General features: G+C 43.4%; 1 protein-coding gene across 2 annotated transcripts in view; it reads right to left on the bottom strand.

The window, feature by feature from the left end:
• LOC147684253 (putative cation-transporting ATPase 13A4) overlaps window positions 1–24750 on the bottom strand; it is a 296688-nt gene that overhangs the window by 165529 nt on the left and 106409 nt on the right. For both annotated transcript variants that reach the window (XM_086944650.1, XM_086944651.1), the window contains exons 7-8: window positions 24570–24704; window positions 11897–11969 (exon numbers count right to left, since the gene is read on the bottom strand). In XM_086944650.1, the coding sequence (XP_086800776.1) occupies window positions 11897–11969; window positions 24570–24704 (208 nt within the window). The remainder of the gene's footprint in view (window positions 1–11896; window positions 11970–24569; window positions 24705–24750) is intronic.

The following is a 24750-nucleotide window of genomic DNA, read 5'->3' as shown; positions in this document are numbered from 1 at the left end:
ATGGGTAAGAGCAATTATGTTAGAAGTAGGAGTGGATTTAACAACATTTGCAGCACACTCTTCTCGAGGTGCAATGGCAAGCAAAGTATTTTCGGTTAGAGGTACACTTTCAGATATACTTAAAACGGCCGACTGGTCAAATGCTTCTACCTTTTCAAGTTTTTACCTTAGACCGATGGAGCACGTGAGCAGTGTGGCGTTAAATAGCTTTAAACTTGCATAATGTAGCCTCTGGTCTTGTAATGAAATGGCGATTCTCCAATTATCACACAGAGAGAATCTTGATTTCATTAAAGACAACAGAGGCTAACATTATCCCATCCATCACACCAGTTTGGAGCAGAAGATAAGCCTTTTATATGGAGATATAACTACATTTGTTGCATCGCAATATTATCTAACTACTATGTATGTCTTTTCACATCGCTGAAGTTTATAGCATTTTTTCCTTGTATTACTCTTGTTATTAAACTTGTTCTGACAACTTCATTAAATTTCCTTATAAGTTGATATCACCCATCTTTCTCTATTTTTCCAGTGAACTCATCACTGTGAAGTTTCTATTCTCATCAAAGGGAATAGATGGGATAAACTTTTCGTCGCAGCCTTAAGAGGATGATGCATAGTTACCATGATGTTATATTGTTTTTCTAAAGATCTATGGAATGTTTTACTTATGATGAAATACATGTTCTTTAAGGGCTGAATGTTTGGGGCAGCAATAAAATTTATTGCATAATGTTAGCTTCTGTTGTCTTTAATGACATCAAGGTTCTCTCTGTATGATAATTGGAGAACCGCCATTCTCCCTGGGTCCTGTCCTGTAGATAGATTCTCCCTGGGGCCAGTCCTGCAGATAAATTCTCTCTGGGACTTGTCCTGCAGATATAGTCTCCCTGGGTCCTGCCCTGCATATAGATGGGAAACAGCCTTTAAATTAGTTTTTTACCTCATTGATCCTTACCACACATTTTTTAGCAGGCTTATTTTTCCAGCAAATATTACAACTAGGGCGCCCGGTTTTATGGTATTTATTTTTTTAACATTTCCATCTGCATGTATCCATTTTATTCTTTGGCCATTTTATCTGAATTTATCCATATTTATTTCGTGATTTACATGTAAATGAAGGTGTAAAACTGTACATTTCCATATTTATTTAACTGGCAGACGTGCACTTATACTTTGATGTCTGTAGTGTTTTAGCTATTTAAGCTGCCAAATATTACATAACAATACATCCACTGGTAAATACTAGCATTATACCACAAATGTATATCGACACATCTGTTATATAAATACATTTCATCCCGTTATTTAATTTAACATGCTGTCCATCTGTTCAGCTATTATGCTATAATTCGTGAAAGACAGCACGGAGAGTCACTTAAAAGCAGCACACTGTTCTGTGATTATACACTTTTCCAAATAAATTCAGACAGAAAACACATTGTTTTCTGTGTGCATTTATCTGTATCAATCCATAAAAATAGAAAACAGGGAGCCTTATTTACAACACATGCCAATACCACACATTTAAGGTAAGGTGGTGGGATCTCCCCGATTAATACATTGCTTTTAAATCTAAAAACAATGATTGGTATTGGCATGCATTGTAAATGCATATTCGTGGTAAAAACATGCGCTATAAATGCCTGGCAAAGGCATGCAAAGTAATTACCTGCGTTGTACCGTTGTACAACCCATATAGATTATCCCTGGGACCTGCCTGCAGATAGATTCTCCCTGGAGCCAGTCCTGTGGATGGATTCTCCCTGGGACCTGCGGATTAATTCTCCCTGGGGCCTGCCTGCAGATAGATTCTCCCTGGGGCCAGACCTGCGGATAGATTCTCCCTGGGTCCTGCCCTGCAGATAGATTCTCCCAGGGCGTTTTCCTGCTGATAGATTCTCGTGGGAGGCTGCCCTGCAGGTAGATTATCCCTGGAATGAGTCCTGCAGATAAAGTATTCCTGTGGTCTGCCAGGAGGATATATTCTTCTTAGTGCCTGCCCTGAAGATAAATTATGCATAGAGTCTACCCAATAGATAGATTCTCCCTGGGGCCTATCCTACAAATAGATTCTCCCTTGGGCCTGCCGTGCAGATAGATTTTCTGTGGACGTTATCCTGCAGATAGATTCTTCCGGGGGCCTGCCCTGCATATCGGTTGTGCCTGGGGCCTGTACTGTAGATAGATTCTCCCTGTGGCCTGCCCTGCAGATAAATCATACCTCTGGTCTGTTCTGCAGATAGATTCTCCCTGGGGGGCCTTTCATACGGAAAGATTATCCCAGAGACTTGCCCTGTTGCAGATAGATTCTCCCTGAGGCCTGCCATCCAGATAGAGTCTCCCTGGGGCCAGTCCTTCAGATAGAGTCTTCCTGGGGCCTGCCTTGTAGATAGAGTCTCCCTGGGACTTGCTGTGCAGATAGAGTCTCCCTGGGGCCAGTCCTGAAGATAGATTCTCCCTTGGGCCTGTCCCACAGATAGATTATTCCTGCCCCTGAAATTAAAATATGCTTTGGCCAAAGTCCTACCTTGTCACAGCCAGTGCATTCCTGCTTCTGCAGTATTTTTAACTGATTATAATGTGTGTTCTTTCAGAGCATTTTAAACTCTACTTTCAATTGATACTAGTGTCACTGACGCTGTGTGATAAGTATGCAAGTGTTAATGCATGTTCTGTAATATAGCCCAGCAGGCGAGTAACTTATTGCCGGCGGTATTTCTTTCAAAATCATGGACCTTATATCTTAGACATTGGAGGAGTTCAACAGCAGAATTCAGGGGTGATGGGGGAGGCTGACAACAAGACATTTTCAGATTCACATAGCCAATAATTGCCACATTTCACAATTAAGTACTCAACAAACAATACTGAACAATTAATAAAATAAGTAAGTCAATGTCCACACTTGTAACCAGCTAGGTTGGGAAAAATACTACCTAAAACGTATTTACAGGAAAGAGGGAAAACAAAGAAAACAAAGAAAACAAAAACTACGCAATCGGATAACTAAATATCCAGTATAATGTATTTAATTCTGGCACCAATCTCGACGCCCGCTCCCCTTTTTCTAGCCACGCGATAAGTTTCCCTGCTTTGTCACCATGTTCATACACCCTACTCTGGGCATCTGTGTGTTGCACTTTGGCCCTATCTCTTGCCAGCTTTTTATATTCGTCTTGGAGTAACCGCAAACGATGCGTTCCATCGGGGGTGGCATCTCTCAACACCTCCCCCTCCAGCGTTGCTAATTCTGCCTCAATTTTGGCCGCCTCTGCCCTTCCCTTCTTCCTTTTCCCTGAGACCAGTGATAACACCTCTCCTCTAATGACTGTATTGTAGGCCTCCCACAATGACTGGGCCGACTCCACTGTTCCCACATTTTCCTGAAAATATCTTTCTGCGGCTTGTAGCACCTCCTTTTTGGTGTCGGGGTCTCTTAAGTGCCATGAATTAATGGGAGCGATCCTCCCCGCATCCCGCTGCCCCACCTCCACTCTGAGCCAGACTGGTGAGTGATCCGAAATCCCTCTACCCATGTGACGTGCCTCTCGGACCCATGCTGCCTGCGATACCGGCACCAGGACATAGTCAATTCTCAATAAGGAGTTGTGTGCAGCAGAGGTGTGTGTGTAGTGCACTCCATCTGGATTCCTCAATCTCCACCCACCTATAAGGCCTGTTGTAGCTGCAAAATCTGGCAGCCACCTCTGAGACGGCGCCAGAGTTCGAGCCGGGCATCTATCCGCTTCACCGTCCATCACTGCTTTAAAGTCCCCACCCACAATTAGTATCTCAATAGGCAGTGACAAGAAAATCGCACACAGGTCACGATAGGTATCTGTCTGGAGACCCAGCAGGACATATAATGACAAAAACGTGACAACTCTTCCCTCCCACAGACCCGAGACGCTGATGTACCTGCTTCGATTATCAGCCCATGTGGCCTGGATAGCCAGTGGAAAGGAGTTTTTCGTTAATATGCCCACCCCCCTGGACCCGGTGGGGAAGCCGGCATGTGCCACCAATTAGTAGCCGCCCCTGTGGAGGGCCATACAACGATTACCGACCAAGTGCGTCTCTTGTAGCAACACCACATCTGGGGAGTGTCTCCTGATCAACTGACTCACCATGCCCCTTTTGATCTTGTCTCCCAGGCCATTTACATTCCAAAGCTCACTCCAGCTGCTCCACTCCCAAATTCAGCAACTGTCTCACCGTTCAGAGGCCTCCCCGCGCCGCCTTCTATCTTGCGAGTATTCGCCTCCGGCTCTCTCAGCTGATTCAGAAGGGCAGTGTCTGCTTTGTTGGTAATGGTGCTCCCTCGTTTCCTCCATAGGTACACAGTTTGGGGGCTCCCTCCTGCCGATCCGCACACCCAGCCTCAATTAATACCAGCGTGAGGGGACCGAATGGGACTCCTGCAGGCCGACCCCATCTTCTCTTTCATCGTTATAGCCACCCATGTAGGTCCTTTCTCCAGCTGGCCCCCTCAAAATGGGAAAATTCTCCACCTCTTGCCCGGGCATCACATCCACTGGGCTCCTCAGTCCTGGGCCACCATTGAATCTCGTGCCTACATCTCACCTTTCTTCTGCCGCCTCGCACCCTCAGCCTGGGTTTCCTCACTCTGCCCCCGAGTGCATTTGCGGGTGGGCTACTGGTCGGCAGAGGCGCGCCGGTTCTCAGCCGATCGCCACCTTTCGCAGTCCCGACAGGCTTGACCTCCAGCAGGCCAGTCGTGGTACGGAGCTCTCTCACCCAACTCCTCCACGCCGACTCTTCTGTCCAGTGCGGCCGGGTGCCCCAGGGGGACCTCAAGCTTCGTAGCCCAATCCGGCGGCGGCCGGACCTCGGCCTTCGCTGTGCCCGCACTTCGGGCGGTCCCACCAAGCAATCAAGGCCCCAGCGTGCACCCCTCGCAATGCCTCAAACCTTCTCCTGCGGTCCCAGCAGGCCAGACTGCCGCACCTCCACTCTGCTACCTTACCACAATGAGGCGGGGCGCTCCAATGGAACTTGAGCTACCCGGGCCCGCTCAGCGGTAGCCGAACCTCAGCCCCTGCTGGGTGCCCACTCCAGGTGGCGCCGCCAATTAATCGAGGTCCCAGCTCTCTCACCAGCCAAGGCCCCAAGTCGCCAGTCTATGGATCTCGGTCCCCAGAGCACCGGGATGGCTCAAAACGGCACCTACAGGGATCGGAACTGTTCCTGATGCCGGGGACGGGGTAGAGGCACAGGATATGTATCAGGATAGATCAGCAGGGAAGGGAAGTCGGCGGAGCCGATTCACTACGCGGCCATCTTGGTCGCCGGCTTGGCTCCTCCTCCCACTTTCAGCTTTTAATGCATCGGTCCAACCACTATTTCTGTATTATTTTGAGGTTTTATTAATGGGGGGTGAATCAGATTGGAACCAAGAGGAGGGGAAATGTGTTAAGCAGCTGCTCGCCCTCCCATCGACAACTATGTTACAGTCTGAGCAAGTAGAATGTCACCTCACAGCCTGGAACTATCTGGGAATGCAAGCGACATTTAATTTCTGGAAAAGATTGAATGGAGAAGGTCACCCCAAAATAGCATATCTTTGTAAGAAAGAAATAGAGATCAGCGATCTTATTTGGGCGGTCCAAGCAAGGAATAAACTAGATAAGTTATGTGTTAAACTTACTCTAGAGCGAGACCATTGGAAATCAGGGCAGCAGATCCCTAAGCGGGAGTTACGGGCCATTGTTAATGTGAAGAAGATTTATACTACTTGAAGAGCAAATCTTCGGCCCGGTTTCTGATAAATGGATGGGTCAATGATGATATTTTCCCCTATATAGAAGCTATGTCTAACCCAAAGCTCAGAAATGCAATATTGTAATTTAGAGTCGGCCTGAACCCATGTAACATTACTGGGAAGATAAAATCACTTATGTAGAAAGACCAAGGTCTGTGCTCTTGTGGCCTACAAGTGAAATGTAGTAGGGAACATATTTTGTTGGATTTTTTGTGTTTTTTAGAAGAACGGCAAAAACATTTAAAACCTATTTTTATTGTTTATAAAAGTTTTAGTAGGGACCAAGCACTTAGCTTATTGACCAATATGAGATTTTTAAATGTGGTATGTGCAGTAGGAAGATTTTTAATTGCTATACCAGAGGCACTGAAGGAAATATCGTAGGTTGAAACGAATATATGGTGAAAATGCAATCTCACCTTTGATCTGGGGACTATGCGAGATTTTATAAAAATGTATAGCTAATGTATAAGTAACTCCTTGCTGCTTAGGTGAAGAACTAAGAGCTCTTATACATGGGCCGTTTTTGTTTATTTTAGTAGGTTTTTACTGTGTAGTATACTGTTTTATGGTGAAACCTTTGGGATAAATCATGTTTTAATTGTTTGTAAAGTGCTATTTTTTATGGCTAAATATGCTAAAAAAAAATATTCAAATGGAATATGGCCCCAGAGGATCTCTGGAGTGGAATGATGTGAAAACACTTAGGCTCACCTCTGGGGACTCTCAATATGGACAGAGCAGGTCAGGGAGAGATATTTAGCTTCAAAATGAAAGGAAGCCAGTGTGCACTGCTATCTCCAACATAACCTAGACTCAGCAGGACTTGTGCCCCACCCTATGATAGCCCCTAAACAGTGTGCAGTGCAAGAACAGCAAATAGATTTAGGCGCTGCACCCACCTTCCTACTTCAAATATGCTGCTTCACCTTTTTTAGGTTACCTTTGCTGACTGCCTGTAAAGATGAAATGCATGACACTGGGCAGTTCCATAGGGGCATTGTCACTGATGGCATGAGGTGACATGTCACACTCCTACCATGCAGTTGTCTTTGAGGGCAGAATGAAAGGCACATGCAGTTGATGTGGGGATATCCGACTTGAGATGCTTAGCCAAGACCAATCAGAACCAAACTGCCCTCATGTCATTCCTGACTCTTGCTGAACTTTGCAAGCTTTGGTGAGACAAAACAAAAAATAAAGTAGTTCAATAACGATTTTTAAAAACAGACATTACATTGTGACTATCCTGGTCAATTAATGCATGCGACATGGATAGGTGGGTCCGTTGACCAGTGCTCACTTTGGCCATATAAAACTTTTTTGTGGGTGTGGAGGATTGCGGTACTCATCATGAGGTCATATATCTCTGCTTACAGAACCCCTAAATTGTAGTGTAGTTCCTACGGGGCATATTATCAAGGGATTTATCTCCGCTTTTTTGGCTTTAAAAGCCAAGAAAGCGGAGATAAAATTATCTCCCTATTAGCAACAGGGTGCTAACACGCAAATTCGCATGTTAGCACCCTTTTTCTCTAAGCTTCCTCTTGCATCTCTAATGAGATGCAAAGGGGGCGTTCCAGAGAAAAACAATAGGAGAAATGTTGTTAAGCGACATTTCTCCTATTATCAAGGATTTCGCTAACCCTGTTAGTGATAAAAAAAAGCAGCGCTAACCGTGGTTAGCACTGCTTTTTTTACACCTTGTATTTTCCTGACTTACCCATGATATCCTATGGAAGGTGGATATCATGGCTAAGTTTGTGAGCCCCTATTATCAAGCTAACGCCAAACTTCGAGAGATTATCGTTGGTTTTCCAGAGATAATCTCTCAATTGGCAGTTAGCCCGAGGATTTTTATCACTACTGAGATAAACCTTGCTAATAGCAAGTTATCTCTGCGATAATTTCCGGCGATGCTTAGCGTTAAAAAATTCGTTGCTAAGCATCGTTAGCGGTAAATATCGCTAGACGTTGGCAATATGCCCCTATATTCCCAATAGGCTCTGCGCATTGGAATAATATATACTGCAGCTTAGACGTAGGACTGCGGTCAACTAGGTCTGTGCCGAATATATTAAACTTAATTGTGTGTGTCAGCTATCTCGGAGGTCACTAGAAACATTCTCGAAAGTACAAGAAGGGATTTGTTTCTGACAACCAAATAACATGACAACTTTTTGTTTCCAACAGATTGAAACGTATCTCTAGAGTCGCGGAAACAATAGATGGCTATTTCACTCAGTCAATCGTGCATGCTTCGTTTCACCAGAATTGCTAAGAAATAGTAAGACGGGCGTTTTCAATAAAAACGGTTTTATTGAACAGTCTTATTTCTTGAGCATAAGAAATCTATTGCTACAATTGAAATGCTTGTTAAGAAGTACAAGGTATATAATACGAACAGTATTATAAAATAGTACTGTAAAAGCATTTTATGGTTTTCAGGCCATATGCATAAAATACATAAAATGTATCAAATACATAAAATACATATAATGATAAAAGAGCAGCTAAAAGTACTCAACTGGTGCTTCTAAATACGCCTACCCCGATGTACCTAACCTGAGTCTAGTACGAGGGAGGAGTAAGTGTGGTGTAGCTTAAGTCTAGTAGTTTTTGCTGCCAAGAATCTGTTCCAAGAATTCTCCTAAGGGTCTAATCAGCTCCGTACCTTGGCTTAGAATGATAGAGGTCTTGTATCTCTTTCTCCAGACTCGATCTCCCAGCAACCCGCAAGGGTAGCCTGGAAACACCGGAGCTGGATTTCTCAGCAAGAGAAAAGACAGCGTTGTCTCAGTGCGTCAGTTCGAGAGTCGGCTTTCTTCGGCACTTGCTGCAGCTGGGCTCGGGCAAGTAGTCAGTCGATCTGCTCCTAAACCACTGTGTGTTTGACTGGGCAAATGTAGGTATATTTATACTTAGAATATGCCGAGTTTGACATAAGTTTGGACATAATAATGTCATTGAAGCCTCAGTTCCTTGAAAACTCCATGAGTTCCTGGATAAATTAATATGCAAGCAGGGGGAAGTTCCTAACTGCTGAAGGTTTTTTTTTCCAAGAAATCAATGTGGATTCTCGGAGGTTAGTGGAAGTGTGTATGCCCTATTTGGGCTGCCTAGGCTAGGACTAAATAAGGGCTTGATTTCTATGCCTATATAAGGATATGAAGCATTATACCTATGTAATGTAAGGGCATGAAATGGGGAAATTACACTAGGGTTCGATATTCCTATATAACAAAATGACTTGCAAAAATCCAGTTATGGACAGCACCCCTTGTGATTAAGGGGCCGATTCACAGAACTAACTTAAGACAAAATCCCAAACGTACTACTTTTGGTATTCACAGAAGGCATTTAGTAGTAGTAAAGTTAGGATTTTGTCTTAAGTTTGACTTAACACAAACGTAAGACAGACTTAAGACAGATTTAAGACAAACTTAAGACAGACTTAAGACAAAATCCTAACTTAAGTCTGTCTTAAATCTGTCTTACGTCGGTCTTAAGTCTGTCTTAAGTTTGTTTTAAGTCTGTCTTAAGTTTGTCTTAAATCAAACTTAAGACAAAATCCTAACTTTACTACTACTAAATGCCTTCTGTGAATACCAAAAGTAGTCCACATGATCCAGGAATCACATATCAAAGATTTATTTAACATGTCTGTTATACCATGCACCAAGTGTGAATGGCAATCACCGTTTGAGAGCGAACATTAGCATGAAAGTGTTATGTGGGAACGACCGCTCTCCAGAGCATGGGAGAGTTAGGAAAGGATAGTATCCCACTTATCTTTGTGCCACATGCCATAGATTTGGAACTGCACTTCATGGTGTCACATTTGTCACAGACTCAGTAAAAACGGCCGAGTTTGCATGTCTCTACTCCTCGAGTGAGCGGGAGTATAATCAGTCTGTTATGAGCGGGGTGTGTGGCATGTGATCGCGCCTTGCTTCGCTCCACCAGCAATACGGAAGGACTTTCCGCAGACAGAACTACAATTATGAATGACGTGACGTCATTCGGTAGTTCGAGACCGGGAAGACACGCGAGAATACGCGCGCGCGGCCGGGATTGTTTGGGAGACAGGGCATTGCCAAGAGTGGGGTATTACCAGCTCCCCATACCACCATCTTGTATTACGAAGCAGTCAAGCAGCAGGTGGACACTAATGTTCAGGTATGTTAGTGATCATTGGGGTTATGGCGATCGGGCCGGCCACGCCCCCGCAGATAGCGGTTGGCTGAGTGATGCTTAGCCAGAAGTCAAGTAGCCAGAACTCACAGGTGACTGTGCCTCCCCCTGACTCAGTCACAGCCGGAGATACCGACGGACAGGTATGATTACCTGTGTTGCTAGCCTATCACTAGAGGGTTGCATTGTGCCAGACATATGTGGTATATAAGAAGCTGCGCAGTGAGCAGGTTCTGTTTAGCCTATAGTGGACAGGGAAGTGGATAGAGGTTGTGTGTGTACCTGTTGATGGGTGTTAATTAGCTCCATGTACAGAACACCGTGGACTACGTAGATTTATACATCGCCAGAGCAATATCTTGTCTGGGCTTCTGGTCTTTGTTTTTTACGCAGTTGGTTTTGTTATTGTAGAGCGGGGTCTCATATATCCTGAGCCAGGTCCAGGAAGAGGTGAGGTCCACTCCCCGGACACTCTGGGTGAGTAAGCAATCATTTACATTCTTTGTGAAACAATTTAATATGTTTTCTGCAGACCAGTGTAGCGGATTGTGATTTTCCTGTATGTTTGTCCTCCCTAAACAGTAAATACTCAACCAGGTTCCGAAGAGGGGATGTGACACAGTCGAAGGAACATTATATCCTTTACTGGTTTTCACTTGTGTGTTTTTTTCTTATTTTTCACACTTTATTCACAATCTATGCAGTAGTATCACTTGAGAACAGAGACCCTGACGAAAGCCGAAGGCGTTATCCCTTAGTGGCTGAAACATGTTGGTCTCCTCGCAGCTATTTGTTTGGACTGCGATGACGATATTATACTGTTCTGGTTTTTATTAAGGAAGGGGCCAACAATTATTAAAGTTTTCTGGGTTGAGTTCCCTATCCTTTTTTAAGATCACCACTTACCTTTGTTTTGCTTACACTGCACTTCCCATCACATCAACACTATGTGGCAGTACCAAGTGATTGTGGGTCGCTACCCCGCATCTGGTTATCGGGGTATGCCGGTCTCAATGATCTAGAGACACAATACCCGATAAGGACTTCCAAATGATAATATTGATCATTACAAGACTGTTGATGGGAATCCTACACCAGGGGTGACTCACGTTACTGGTTCTTCACATCTTGTGATCTGGTTTGTTAGTATTATTATTGTGTTCGTACCCTTGTACTATTGATAGGGCGTTGACGAGCAGAGGATTACGATTGAATCCTCATTTGGACCCCTAAGTTTGTAGTTGTTTGTTTGACAGACTCAGTCATAACAGTAAAATATATTTTGAATGGAATTACAGCAAATGGTTTCTTCAATTAACTAAACAATGAAGGTGAAAAAAGCATCCCTCTGTATAGAGATACGGTTCGTATCAGTTGAAATTTGGGCTGTCATTGACATCTGATGTTATTGTCTTTGCTTTGCATTATTTGTATTTTTTAGAACACAGTGACCTGGGGTGTCCTTTTGGTGCTAGACAAGAAGGCCAAACCAAACTACGGTGATCCAAAGAAGGTTGGTAAGAGAATAGTCAGGGTTTTAAAATGTTCTGGAAGGTGACCACATTAGATTGACTTCTAATGTACAAAGATTCCATTTAATTCCCAGCTGAGGGGCAAAGTATCTCCTGCTTTGATGCACTTTCTTAATCTTAGCAATATCAAGATGGTGGGCTGTGGATGAGCCAGGATCTAACAGGATAGTAAGGGAAGCTGGACCAATGACATGTAAGGCCTTATACAAAAACTTTAAAAAAACTTTTAATATGTATGTGTTTATTCAGTCAAAGTCATTTGTTTTTGAAAACTGATGGCTCATGATGAAAAAGTCCTCTGGCCCTCAAAGGGCTTCTGTTTCTGAAACTTCCAATATTAAGGTGCAGCTTCTTAGAACAATTACAAAGAACTCACCTCCAGTTTTCAGACTCACGGTGACCATGACAGTATTGTTTGCCGCAACCAAGTTATGCAGGTTAACTGATTGCTGTTAGAGAGGAGTAAAAAGATGTACATGTCACAGATAATTCACACTTTTTAACATCCTAGACAGCTTATAATCTCTATCTAACATTGAACTTAGAATTGTATTCTAAGGTGGGGCACCAATGCTCCTCTATCACCCATAAGAATCCTGGCAGTGCTTTGCAGTGATTCAACACATAATTGGTGGATCATGTGCATCACTTTATTAGGAGTCAAGGATCTTGTTAAATAATACAGGACAAAGGTTCAACAATAACTCACCTTTCTAACGCTTCTGGCTTGAGGACACTCAATGATGCTTAAATATCTCCTTATCTGTTGCCCGGACTGAGAGGTTGGATCTGTGACTGAAGAGTATCCAGTTATGTCATCATACCACAAAAAGACCTAACAACACCCGCGCCATTTTAAAATAACCTCTCAGTTTGTATACGATGGAAGAAGGACCCCTAGTTTTTGGCAAAGACTGGCAACTGATTTGGTAAAAGGGACGATTAGGGAATTAGATATAACCCTGTGTGCATCTACCCATGGGCATCAAGTCACCAAAATACCATTAGTAGTTGAAATGACATCACTTCCCCTTTCACTGCTGACGACATCACAGGAAGGGAATTGCTAGAACATTCTGAGAGCTCATAAAAGTGTATTTTAATTTGCAATCACATGTCAATTAATGGGATGCCAGACTATGCCACGGGTAAGCCATCATAAACACCAGCACAGCAATTGTATGAATAACTACAACTACATATAACCGTTTGCCTAGTAACAGTCGTCTTATATTCATGCATTTGTTCAAATGTCCAAACATAAGGCATCTTTACGCTGTCCTGTGAGGTGGTCTGACCACCATATTCTTGTCGGAAGCGGTGGGTCCGACGGCCGGATTATGATTCATGCATCGTGTACTACTGTTGTGTGGCGTTTTAGGCTCCGAGTGAATTTTCCCGATTCATGCCCTTATATAGATACAATTCACATTGCACTAATATAGGCATAGAAATCAAACCCTTATTTAGGCATAGCCCAAGCTATCCAAATACAGGCATGGCTACATCCACCCGTACCAAACGTCACAACGATTTCTTGGAAAACCAGCTTAAGGGAACTTCCCCTTGCTTGAATATTAATTTGTCCAAGAACTCATGTACTTTGCAAAGAACAACTATTCCCTTGGGGTTCTTTCCTGACGTTATTATGCCTGACTTTACGTCAAACTGAGGCATTCCTAAACACCATCAAGGTATTAATATACCTTCACTTGCTATAGCAAACTACGGTGGTTCGGAGCAGTTCGACTATTTACTTGCCAGACGCAGCTCGCTACAGCAAGTGCCGAAGGAAGCCGACTCTCCAGCTGACGCACTGATAAAGAGGCTGCCCTTTCTCCTGCCGAGAATTCAGCTCCAGTGTTTCCAAGCTCCCCTTGCGGGTTGTTGGGAAATCGAGTCCTGAGTCAGAGATACCAGACCTCCTTCATTCTAAACTAAGGTATGGAGCTGATTAGAACCTAGAGAAACCTTTGGTAGATTCTTGACAAAGAAAACTAAAACCTATGCTACACAATACTTACTTCTTCCCGTGTACTAGATTTAGGCTAGGTACATTGGGGTAGGCGTATATTAGAAGCATCAGTTGAGTATTTTAGTCTATGTTATTTATGTATGTATTTTTATATGGCTTAGTAGCCATACAATGCTCTTACAGTATTATTTCATAATACTGTTTACGCTGTATGCATTATACTTTAAAGTCTGCCTAACGATTGTAGCAGTTCACTTCTCATGCATGAGAAAGAAGACTGTTCACTAAACCTTTTATTGAAAACGCCCGTCTCTCTATTTCTCTGCAACTCTGTACAAAGGAAGCATGCACGATTGACTGAGTGAAATACTTATCTATTGTTTCCACGACTCTGAAGGTATTTGTTCTAGTCCTGGAGAAAAAAAGTTGTCATGTTTATGCGGTTGTCAGAAACTAATCCCTTCTTGTGAATTCAAGAAAGTTTCTAGTGACCTCTGAGCTAGCTGGCACTCACTATTAAGTTTAGTATATTCGATAGAGACCTAGTCGACCTCAGTCCTACGTCTAATCTATAGGATATATTATTCCAATGCGCAGAACCTATTGGGAATATAGGAACAACACTACATGGTGCCCAATGTTTGGTAAGGTACTAATTTGACGCTAGATACTAAAGTAACTCAGTCATGCTTTTCTAAGAGACCCCTTTTTCCGTAAATACTCCAATAGACGTCTGGAGTGGGTAAAAGGATAAAATATCTGCCATAGCTGAGCAGGGCGAAAATCCTATGTATCCGTTTTTGGTTTGTTCAACCTTGAAAGATAAAGTGTTCCAAAATGTTGTGCACCTTATCTTTGTTTCCTTGAAACTTGCTCTCCAAAGATTCAGTCAACAAAATGAACGACAACACCGAGAACGGTGGAGCTACAGGCAATAATGCTATGGCAGCTTTTGACGTAACAGGCTTTAATGAAGCCGACGATGATGCTATAATCATCCCAGAAAATTTAAGGAAAACATCACTATAAAACTTATAAAAAAATGGCCTATCATCAAGAGGTGCTAGGGTAATTTTTGTGATAGAGGCACATGAATATCATCAAACAGAGGTATTCTATTCATGGATAATATTCCCCGAAGAAAATCCAGTAACACATGTGTTTTACTTCTACAAAGAAGAGGAACCTCCAACGGAATACATTCCTTTCGACTATGTTGAAATTCCACTAACTTACCAAGAGCATGCGCTCTGGTTTAAAGGCGCCCTAAATCACATAAATCACATTACCAGGCTCGGTCCACTAGGTAGACCAGGAGCAACATGGCCGGTATTATCCAGCTATACACCACATCCTGCTATTGAAGAAATGTCAGGGGCGGAACTATTAGTTCAACTGAAACAACTAATCCAAATCCATAGACAATTGGTGCAATATGTCATGCGGACTCTAACAGTCCAACCTCCTATAAGGATTCCACAACACATCCCTTACTAGGGGAACACAAATAAAATTACACCACAGACTATACAATCGGTCATTGGTAAATTACCCGCAAAACGGGAACAAATTCCATTCTGGATAGCTCAAAAAATTACTCAAATCGAGGCAGTATTTCCTTATACTACCCTCATGAGAAATACAGAATTCTAACAATCTGTTTGCCAATGGGGATCGCACCACACCTGGAGGACTACGACACTCGGGGTGCAGTCTTTGCTGCAATCTTCACTAAAACACATGGTGTTCCGTCTATGGCTGTTATACCAGACGTCCTGAAAAAGATTCAAAATGAATACGGGACAGGGCCTACTTTAAATCTAGGTATGAAATTACTGAAAGATTTCAAACAGGTCTAAACAATAATATTAGCTAACAGTAAAGGTGAAGCAGCATCTGTTGCGATCTGCCAAAAGTTAAGAGAATTTGATGTAATTGAGCAACCTCAGGAACTAGCCAAAATAATTGAAAAATCCTATAAAGAATTAGGTAGAGACAGTTTGGGTGGTAAACCAGTAAAACCCCAACTGACAGAAAGTCCTGAAAAGGTCTTTATTAAAAACACTCTGACTCTTCTTAAAAAGAAGTGGGAGAACACTAAACAGACTCCTAAAGAGAAGCGTTCTCAATCCAGAGGTAGCTCTCTTCCAAAGGAGCTCTCTGAAAGGAGGTACAACCTCAGGAATAGGGATACTTTGAGAAAACCTGATAGATAACAAGATACTGATACACGTTCCTCTCGTACCTTTCAGACTTCGTCACAGAAATCCGAATAACGAGGACGGTCAGAAAACAAGGAAGAACGCCTGAAGTCCAAAGACGATCAACACGTTCAGAAAAATAAGAAAACTCAATTCTCCAAAAAGAAGGTTTACCTGCTACCTAACATGCAGAGGATCTTGAGGACACAACTCAAGAATGGGGAATGGGCTCAAACGATGTTGGACAGCGCAGCAGAAGTCACCATAGCTCGCCAGAAGAAGGATCATCTGGAGACAGTGGACTTGGATGAGTACATCCAAGTTGAATCTGCAGATACCAGGGTTAGTGTCAAAAGTGACATAAGTAGAAAAATAGGAGCACTCTTTTGGGAGAAGCTCTCTAAGGGCTATGACATTCTTCTAGCTGAACAAGACTGGCCACCTGAAATTGCCAGGGAGTGCCCACATGGTGAAGAAATCATTATGCCAGCCTTCTCTAATCATATTCCAATTCATACAAAATATACTTATGCCAGAAAATGGGCAGTAGCCCAGGCTCCTGTATGATATAAAAATCATGTAGGATGGGATGAGGATTCTCCTCACCACAAAATCCAATTGAAAACTCAACCAACTGCACAAAGGCAATACCCTGTTAAGCAAGATGCTAAAAAACAAGTCAGGGAGATCTTAGATCAACTTGAATACCAAGGGGTGATTGAAACATGTACCTCGTCCATGAACAATCCTTTGTTTCCTGTCTTCAAATCAGACAATACATATCATCTAGTTTTGGATTACAGACATTTAAACTCTTGTTGCAAAACTTTTGCAGTCCAAATTGCACACAGTGAAGCACTAATGAATAACATTGTGCGTAAAAAATATAAAACCACATTAGATATTTCTAACGGTTCCTTCTATCAAAAAATTGCACCAGAAAGAAGGTATTTGACCGCTTTCTCAATTATTGGGACAAAGCGTCACTTTTGTCGCCTCCCTCAGGGATTCAAGAATGGTCCTGGGTTATTTTCAGCCAGGGTAACCGAGTTACTACAAATGTATGATGATGAGGCATTATCATATGTAGATGACATCTATCTGACAGACGATGATTTGGATAGGCACTTGAACAGAGTGAATACCATTATACTTGGCTTCGCCACTGAAGGGTACAAATTCAATTTTAAGAAATCACGAATTGCCCACCTCAACGTCCTGTTTCTAGGATATGAGTTATCAAGTGAAGGCAAAAGCCTGGCAGCCAACTTCCAAACTCCAAAAACGCAGAAAAACTTACAGTCAATTCCAGGTTTCCTAAATTCTAAAGAACATACATTTTAAAATACCAGAAAGGGTTAAACCTCTCTACGAATTAATCAAACTTGATTTCAAAACAGTTAATTGGACTCAAAAGCATTCCAAAATTTTGCGTTCAGTACAAACAGACATGTTGGCAACAACACATTTACAGACTCGCGTAAACGTATGCAACCTAGTCATCTGAATCATTCCAGGAAGATGCAGATTCACATACTTAACCTTTAATGAAGGAGAGAAAGTACCAATAGCTTACAAATCACACTTGTACAGACAAGCAGAAATGAAATTCACTTCTCCAGAAAGAAAAAATTCTGACAACGGTTCAAACTGCAGTAGCAAAAGAGAGAGCCCTCGCACAGGGAAAACGCATAATGGTCGTTACGCCTGTACCTGCTTTAGAGGCAGTGACAAAAGCAAGCATTCCAAATGCTAAAGCATTACATCCGAGATGGATACAATGGGTTAATTATCTTGCTGCAACAGACCTTGAATACGTTTTTGATCCATATTTTAAATCACAAGAATTTCTACAATATGAACAAGAATGTCCTCTGCCTACTGAAATTCTGCCTCTAGAAAAGTATGAATGTATAATTTATACTAACGGATCAGCACAACCCGCAATTGGGGTAAACAAACTTATAGCCATGCGTGCACAAACGTTAAAGGTCGCTGGAGCGATGGTGAATTCCGACCAATGGTTACTAAAACTCAATCTCTAGGAGATTGTGCAGCTCAGCGAGCTGAACTACAAGCATTTAAGATGGTGCTTGAAAATACTGATCTCGAATTCCACACACTCATAGTGTGCGATTCGCATTATTGTGTTCAATCTTAAAATGAATACTTGCAGAATTGGGTTCAAAACGGTTTCAAAGATGCAAAAGGTGGCACAATCAAGTATAAGTTGCTTTGGGAACAGGTAGTCCAGTACAAAAAGAACTACAGAACACTTACGTGATCCATACACTGAGTCATCAACATGATGGCGTTCACGTTGCAGGGAATTCATTGGCTGATGAAGCCGCAAAGGAATCCATGCAAACGGCTTCCGTAGCTGCAATCACTCGTTCAAAAACGAAAATAGACAGCAAAATAATGCTAGCTATCAATGCTTCATGCAAAGGCAGTGGTGCAGCGTTACCTAAAAACTATCCACTCAAATATTCATACATAATTGATGCAAACTCCGTTCCTTTTGCTCGAATTCCTGGAGTGGGCGATAGAGTGATTCCAAACAGGAAACGTAGAGTAGCTTTGATATAAGAAGCACATTTGGGAGAGGGTCTGATACATCAAGGGATCTCAAAAACACTATTTACATTAAAGGAGACGTACTGGTGGCCAGGAATGAATGTTCACATTCACATGTTTGTCATTGACTGCATGGGCTGCAATAGAGATCGCAGCACTGAATGCCACCAGATACCTGACTATAGCATAGCCAGCCCAGTACAGACGCCATTGTTAGACAGCATTAGACTATCTACATGCAGAAGTCCCTATGGACAATGCAATCCCACAAATATTAAGACAAGATTCATTTGGATGTGGCCTCAGCGCTCAGCTGACGCCCGAACTGGTATAAAAGATTTGCGAGTCTTTATCAGCACATACGCAGTCGGCACTCTACATTCTGACCAGAGTCCTGCGTTTAGCTCCAAAGCTTACAAGGAGGCCACGGCCAGCTTGGGCATTGCATTGCGGTACTCTAGTCCATTCCATCCTGAGGGAAATTTGGTAGTGGAGAGGAAAAACCGGGACATAAAGCAATCTATAACAGCTAAGGTATTAGGCTCGGGTGATGGGTGGGTCAAACATCTAATAAGTGTCCAATGTAGTCTTAACAATCTGCCAAGAAGTTCTCTAGGGGGAATCACTCCATATGAAATCCTTTTTGGAACTAGAAGGATTGTGCAGGACCTCAATTGTCATACTTCAGTGGTGGAACAAAAACCTTTGATATCAAAGACCGTTTGGCTGTTTCCCAGGACATAAATGAAATACACTGCAAACAGAGTACCGTATACCTGAAGCCAACAACCACTGAAGGGAAACCAACCATACCAGCAAGGCATGCAGGATTCCAAAGATTGAGGAACTAGTCAGAGAAAAGATTGCGGACAAGAAGGAATATGGGCCTTCTTACAGAAAACCAGTACCTGTCTTAGCAATCCACTGATCAAGAACAGCATTACTGCCGTCCCTTGCTGGTAAAAAGGAGAACAGGTTTGTGTCCATCGACCTGGTCAAACCACATCATGTGGCCGATCATAAGTAATAGGCCAAGTGGACTCCAAAGATGTAGCAGACGCCCGAATCTGGAAACTATCCAAGACGTTAAAACTGAGAGACTCAACACCTTTGAAGAATCTGCAGTGCGAAAAGAAGGACTATGCAACAAAGCCATGGAACTTGTACCTGTTAAGACCCAAATAATCGGCCCCGGTGATCCCATCCCCTGGGTATGGCCAGTTGTATTTTTTTTTAATTTAGTTGGAGGGGGCTGCATTGCCCCCTCCTCAGGCCATTTATGTTATTCTTTTTTATAATTTTTACTTTTTATATTTTAGGAGGGGGCCGCGTGGCACCCTTCCTGGGCCACTTCTAGCCCCACGGTCCCGCCTGCTCCCCGCCTCCTGCGGGAGCCCGTATTGCTTTTCCACATGGGGAGCTTCTAAGGTGCAGCTCTCGGTGTGGAAAAGCAATTTGCTTTGGTTTTTGGAAGAGAGAGCAGTTTTTCTGCTCTCTCTTCCAAAAAACCAAAGCCGAGTTTGCTCTGCCATAGCAAACTGCAGTGTCCCAGGGGTGGGCACCCCGGGACACTGCAGGAGCCGGCCATGGGGGGTGGCGGTCCCCAGAGCCATAACAGGCTCCAGGAGGGGGACGCTTGGCCCTCTCCCTTCAATTGCAAAGACCCGGTTGGTGGTGGTCCTCGGGGTTCCTTAACGAACCCCCAAATTTACTTATTAGGGCCCAGGAAGGTGGTGGTCCCCGGGGCGTGTCGGGGGGTTTTAGCCCCCCACACACAGGCATTTACTCATTTAAAAAGAAGCCCTGGGGTTCGCGGTCCCCGGGGCAGTGGGGGGCCATGTGGGGCCATGTGCCCCCTGCACAATAATTACAGAAAGTCCCAGGGAAAGGCGGTCCCCGGGGCTTGGGGGGCCTTTGAGGCTCCCCCGTACATTTTTAAAAGAAGCCCTGGGGGTAGTGGTCCCCGGGGCTGTGGGGGGGCTGTGTGCCCTCGCAAATATTTTTAGAAATCCCCGGGGCTGCGGGGGTCCCCCTGGGACCCCGCAAATATTTTTGGAGATGCCCCAGGACTTGGCCCACCCGGGGGCTACTTAAGAGCCCGCGCTTCATTTTTTAAAAATTTTCAGCCATATCCGAGGATTGTCCGTGGATTTTGCTGTCCTTGTGGGACCCCCTGAGCAGACCTAGGGGGTCAGGGTGTTTCTACCCTGCCCCCTTTTCGTGTTTTGCACGTTTGTTTTTCTCTTTTCTTGTGCCTCGGTTATACCGAGGCACAAGACGGTTGCCAACACTTCGTGGTTTGGAGTGTTGACAGCCAATTAGCATGAAGCTCGTTATCGGGATGGTGCGCGAATCCTGCGAGCCTCTAGATATCGATATATTTTTTCATTTGATTTTCTCAGCAACTACTGAACGGATTTACAAAATTAAACAAAAAGGGCCCTTTCTGAACCAAGGGCTACCTTTTTGCCAAATTTGGTGTAATTCTGTTCAGCAGATCGGGCTGTAGCCGTGTGTAAAGTTTCCTACGGAAAATTGCACGGAGAAAACACGTTTTGGGACCCTGCTTTTTTCTCAGCCCCCACTTGCCGAATCACCCCAAAACTTTTAAGATAGGAACGGACTGGAGCGGGTCATAAGTTTTGAAAACTTCGCGAAGATTCGTCAATCGACGCCAAAGTTATAGGTCCTAACTATAACTACCTACTGACGACCGCCAGTAGGATATATATATATTTATTTAATTTTAAAACCTTAGAGACTCACTGAAAAAAACTAAGTTTACAGGAACATTATAGTTAGTCTCATATTTCACTCATACAAAACTAGTGAAATATAGCAGTTATAGTTACCTGAGATACCTATAAGTTACGCCCCCGCAATGCACTGCTTATGACCTCACATATAACATCACTCATGACATGGTCAGTATCATCATTGATGACATCTCAAATTACATCACTGATGACACCGCTCATTACATCATCCAGCAAGTGTTAGTATTTTCGCAGAGTTTATGATTGTTAAACATATATACTAGCATATATACTAACCTACTACAAAAGTTAAACTAGTATACTAGATGCACTACTAATGAGTGATACTACCTCTAATATATATTTTATGAGTAGCTCTGTGACTGTGTGTAACTCTTTGTGAGTGGGTGTCTGAGTCCCTATATAGGTATGGTAGAGGGTGTGTGAGTGGCTGTATGGATGTATATGTGGGTGTGTCAGAGGCTGTATGGGTGAGTTAGTGGCTCTGTGAGTGGCTGTATGGGTGGGGTCGTGGGTGTGTGCAAGTGACTGTGTGGGTGAGTGAGTGGGTATCTGAAAGCTACATGAGTGAGTGACTGGATGTATAAATGTCTGTATGGATGAGTGAGTAGCTATTCAAGTGGGTATTTGGTGAAGTGAGTTGGTGTGTGAGTAGCTTTATTTGAGAATGAGTGTGTGAATAGATGTATGGTTAAGTGAGTGGATGTGGGAGTACTTGTATGGATGTGTGAATGGGTATGTAAGTGGTTGTGTGGGTGTGTGAGTGCTTTTATGGGTGAGTGAGTAGCTGTGTTAAGAGGCTGTATGAGTTGGTGAGTGGGTGTGTGGGTGGCTGTATAGGTGTAAAAGTAGGTGTGTATGTAGCTGTATGGGTGAGTGTGTGGCTATATAGGTAGCTGTATGGGTGAGTGAGTGGTTATGTGAGTGGCTGTATGAGTAAGTGAGTGTGAATAAGAGTGGCCTAGTGATTGAGAGACTGGTTGTGTGAGTACTTGGATGGGTCTGTGAATGGTTATGTGAGTGGTTGTGTGGGTGTGTGAGTGGGTGTATGAAAGGTTATATAGGGGTGTGAGTGGGTCATGGTTATATAGGGGGGTGAGTGGGTCTGTGGATGATATCATAAGTGATATCATTTGAGATGTCTTCAGTGACTTTATAAGTGATGTGACTGACCATGTCATGAGTGATGTAATACGTGAGGTCTGCATATATGAAGTCCATATGGAAGGAGTGTGGGGTAACCAACAAGTTCTCTACACCCTGTCATCCACAAACCAATTGGGTTGTTGAAAGATTCAACAAGACCTTAAAAGGCATGATTATGGGCCTGCCTTGGCCCATGAGGCAGACATGGGATGTCCTTTGCCATGACTGATGTTGCTTACTGGAGGTGACAAAGAAAGGAGTTTGGTTATTCCCTTTTGAACTTCTGTACGGCCACCTTGTTAGGGGATGTCTCAGTCTGGTGAAGGAGAGATGGGAGAATGGATCCAAGAAACCCCAACCTATGATGTGTTTAGCTACATGCTATCCCTCAGAACCCAGAGAGCCATGTTCTAGAAGAAAGCTTCTGAGAACTTGGTGGAAAGTCATGAAGTCATGAAACAGTGAGACAGTCAGAAGGCTACTCTGTTTGGAGGTTCAACCTGGCCTGAAAGTAAGCGTAATAGAGCCAGTGGAGCTTTGGGTCCTCCAAGACCATTGGGGCGGGCCCCATGAGGTTATTCTGAGAAACGGGAAAACCACTAACCTGGTGGACCTCAAGCCCCCAGAAATCCTTTAAGGGTACTCCTTCTTAACCGCCTAAAACCTCATTTTGAGAGGTCTGAGGTCACCATGCTGCTGGTGACAGATGATGGGGAAGAAGAGCAGCAAGAACCTCTTGCTGACCTCCTGCCATCCAAAGAGAAAGATGTGCCAGTGGAAGGTGTCAAAGTCTCTTCTACCCTGACCCTAGAACAGCAGAGGTACTGTTACCAGTTGCTGGGAAAGTTTGCTTCACTGTTGTCCCTCACTCCTGAGGTTACACATTAGTGTACTCATGATATTGATACTGGCAACATCCTGCCTGTCAGAAACATATATACTTGCTAACTGTCAACTTTAGGGCCAGCATCAAATTGGAAGACTCTAAGATTCAAGCTTTGAGAGAGATTGTGTACTCCAAACGTTCCTGGATTTGCCAAGTGGTCCTGGTACACAAGGCTGTCCCACTGGGCGCTGCCCCAGAACCTGAGATTTTTTGTGAACTACAGGGGGCTCAACTCATACACCAAGATTGATGCTCAACCCATCCTCAGAGCTAATGAGCTCATAGATAGGTGACAGGCTGCCAGGTTTATGAGTACTTTTTCTTAACTTCAGAGTACTGGCCGGTTACCCTAACTGAGGGGGCTAAGGAGAAGTCAGCATTCTCTACCCCGTAAGGCCACTTTCAACTTAAAGTCATGCCCTTTGGTTTGAAGAATGCCCCTGCCACCTTCCAGTGGTTGGTGAACCAGGTCTTAAACTTAAAGTACATTCCAGTCCTTTCATTACAATGCACCCCAACCTAAGGACTACCCAAGACCTCCCTTATGAGTGACATATATGTAATAAAAGAAACGTGTAATGGTTGACAAGGGGGTTATATTGCCTAGTCAAATTGGCAGTTTAAAAATGCATTCAAGCTGCAGTGGCAGGCTTGGAACGCATTTTAAGTACTACAATAAATGCTACAGGCCCACTAGTAGCATTTAATTTACAGGCCTTGGGTATATGGTATACCACTCTTCAAGGGACTTAGAAGTAAATTAAATCTGCCAATCCGATGTAAGCCAATTTGACCATGTTTACGGAAGAGAGCACAGAACTTTAGCAATGGTTAGCAGTGGTAAAATGCACAGGGTCCAAGAGCCAACAAAGATTAATTTCAGCAAAATTTGGAGGGTAAAGGCAAAGACCACCCTAAGACTGAAAGGTAATGACTCCAAGATTAGCACAACAGTGATATACCAAGAAAACTGTGGTTGCCATAGGTTCAAAACTTTGGAACTAACTGACACCTGGCCTCAGACGGACCAATAAACTACCCCCATTTAAAACGTGTATCCATCTGATTAATGTATATTTCAAAAACTTTTGGACACTTTGAGATTATATTGAAATACAAAATAAATGGTATGGTGTGTTTAATGATGTGGTTTATGGCATGGCATGGTATGGTACAGCAGTTATCTAATAAGTGAAATGACCCACACCATATTCACTTCTTCCCTTGTTCATTATTCCCTCACCCAATGGGAGGAGCAGCACTGAATGCAGAGTTTAGCCATGGCAGTATATTTAGGTCAGCTTGATGTATAACTGTTGCACCCCAGCTGTAGCCACTCAGCCTTCATTTCATGCCACGCTATTTCCCTTTAGCTAGATTTTCACACATTTTGCTGGAGTGCAAACTTTTTATCTTGCTGTCCAGGCATGAACCCATCAAAGCCCCTACCAAAGAGATGACTTTTTTCAGTGAGTCAAAGCACTCACCTTCCGGAGGTCATAGGTAGTGACTATGACGGAAATTAGAGTCATAACGATGATGACACTGGGTAGTTCATAGGTCTCAAGGGACAGCCAAACACCCATAGCAACAGCTTGGAACAAGTAAAAGGGGTTTAGAATCTGTGTAGAACAAAGAGAATACAGATAAAAGTAGCTTTCACAGATT

The sequence above is a fragment of the Lissotriton vulgaris genome, chromosome 11 (genome assembly GCF_964263255.1).
Source record: "Lissotriton vulgaris chromosome 11, aLisVul1.2, whole genome shotgun sequence".
In the NCBI taxonomy this organism is placed as follows: domain Eukaryota; kingdom Metazoa; phylum Chordata; class Amphibia; order Caudata; family Salamandridae; genus Lissotriton; species Lissotriton vulgaris.
Note: the sequence above shows the minus strand (reverse complement) of the source record. Positions and strands in the feature narration are given on the sequence as shown.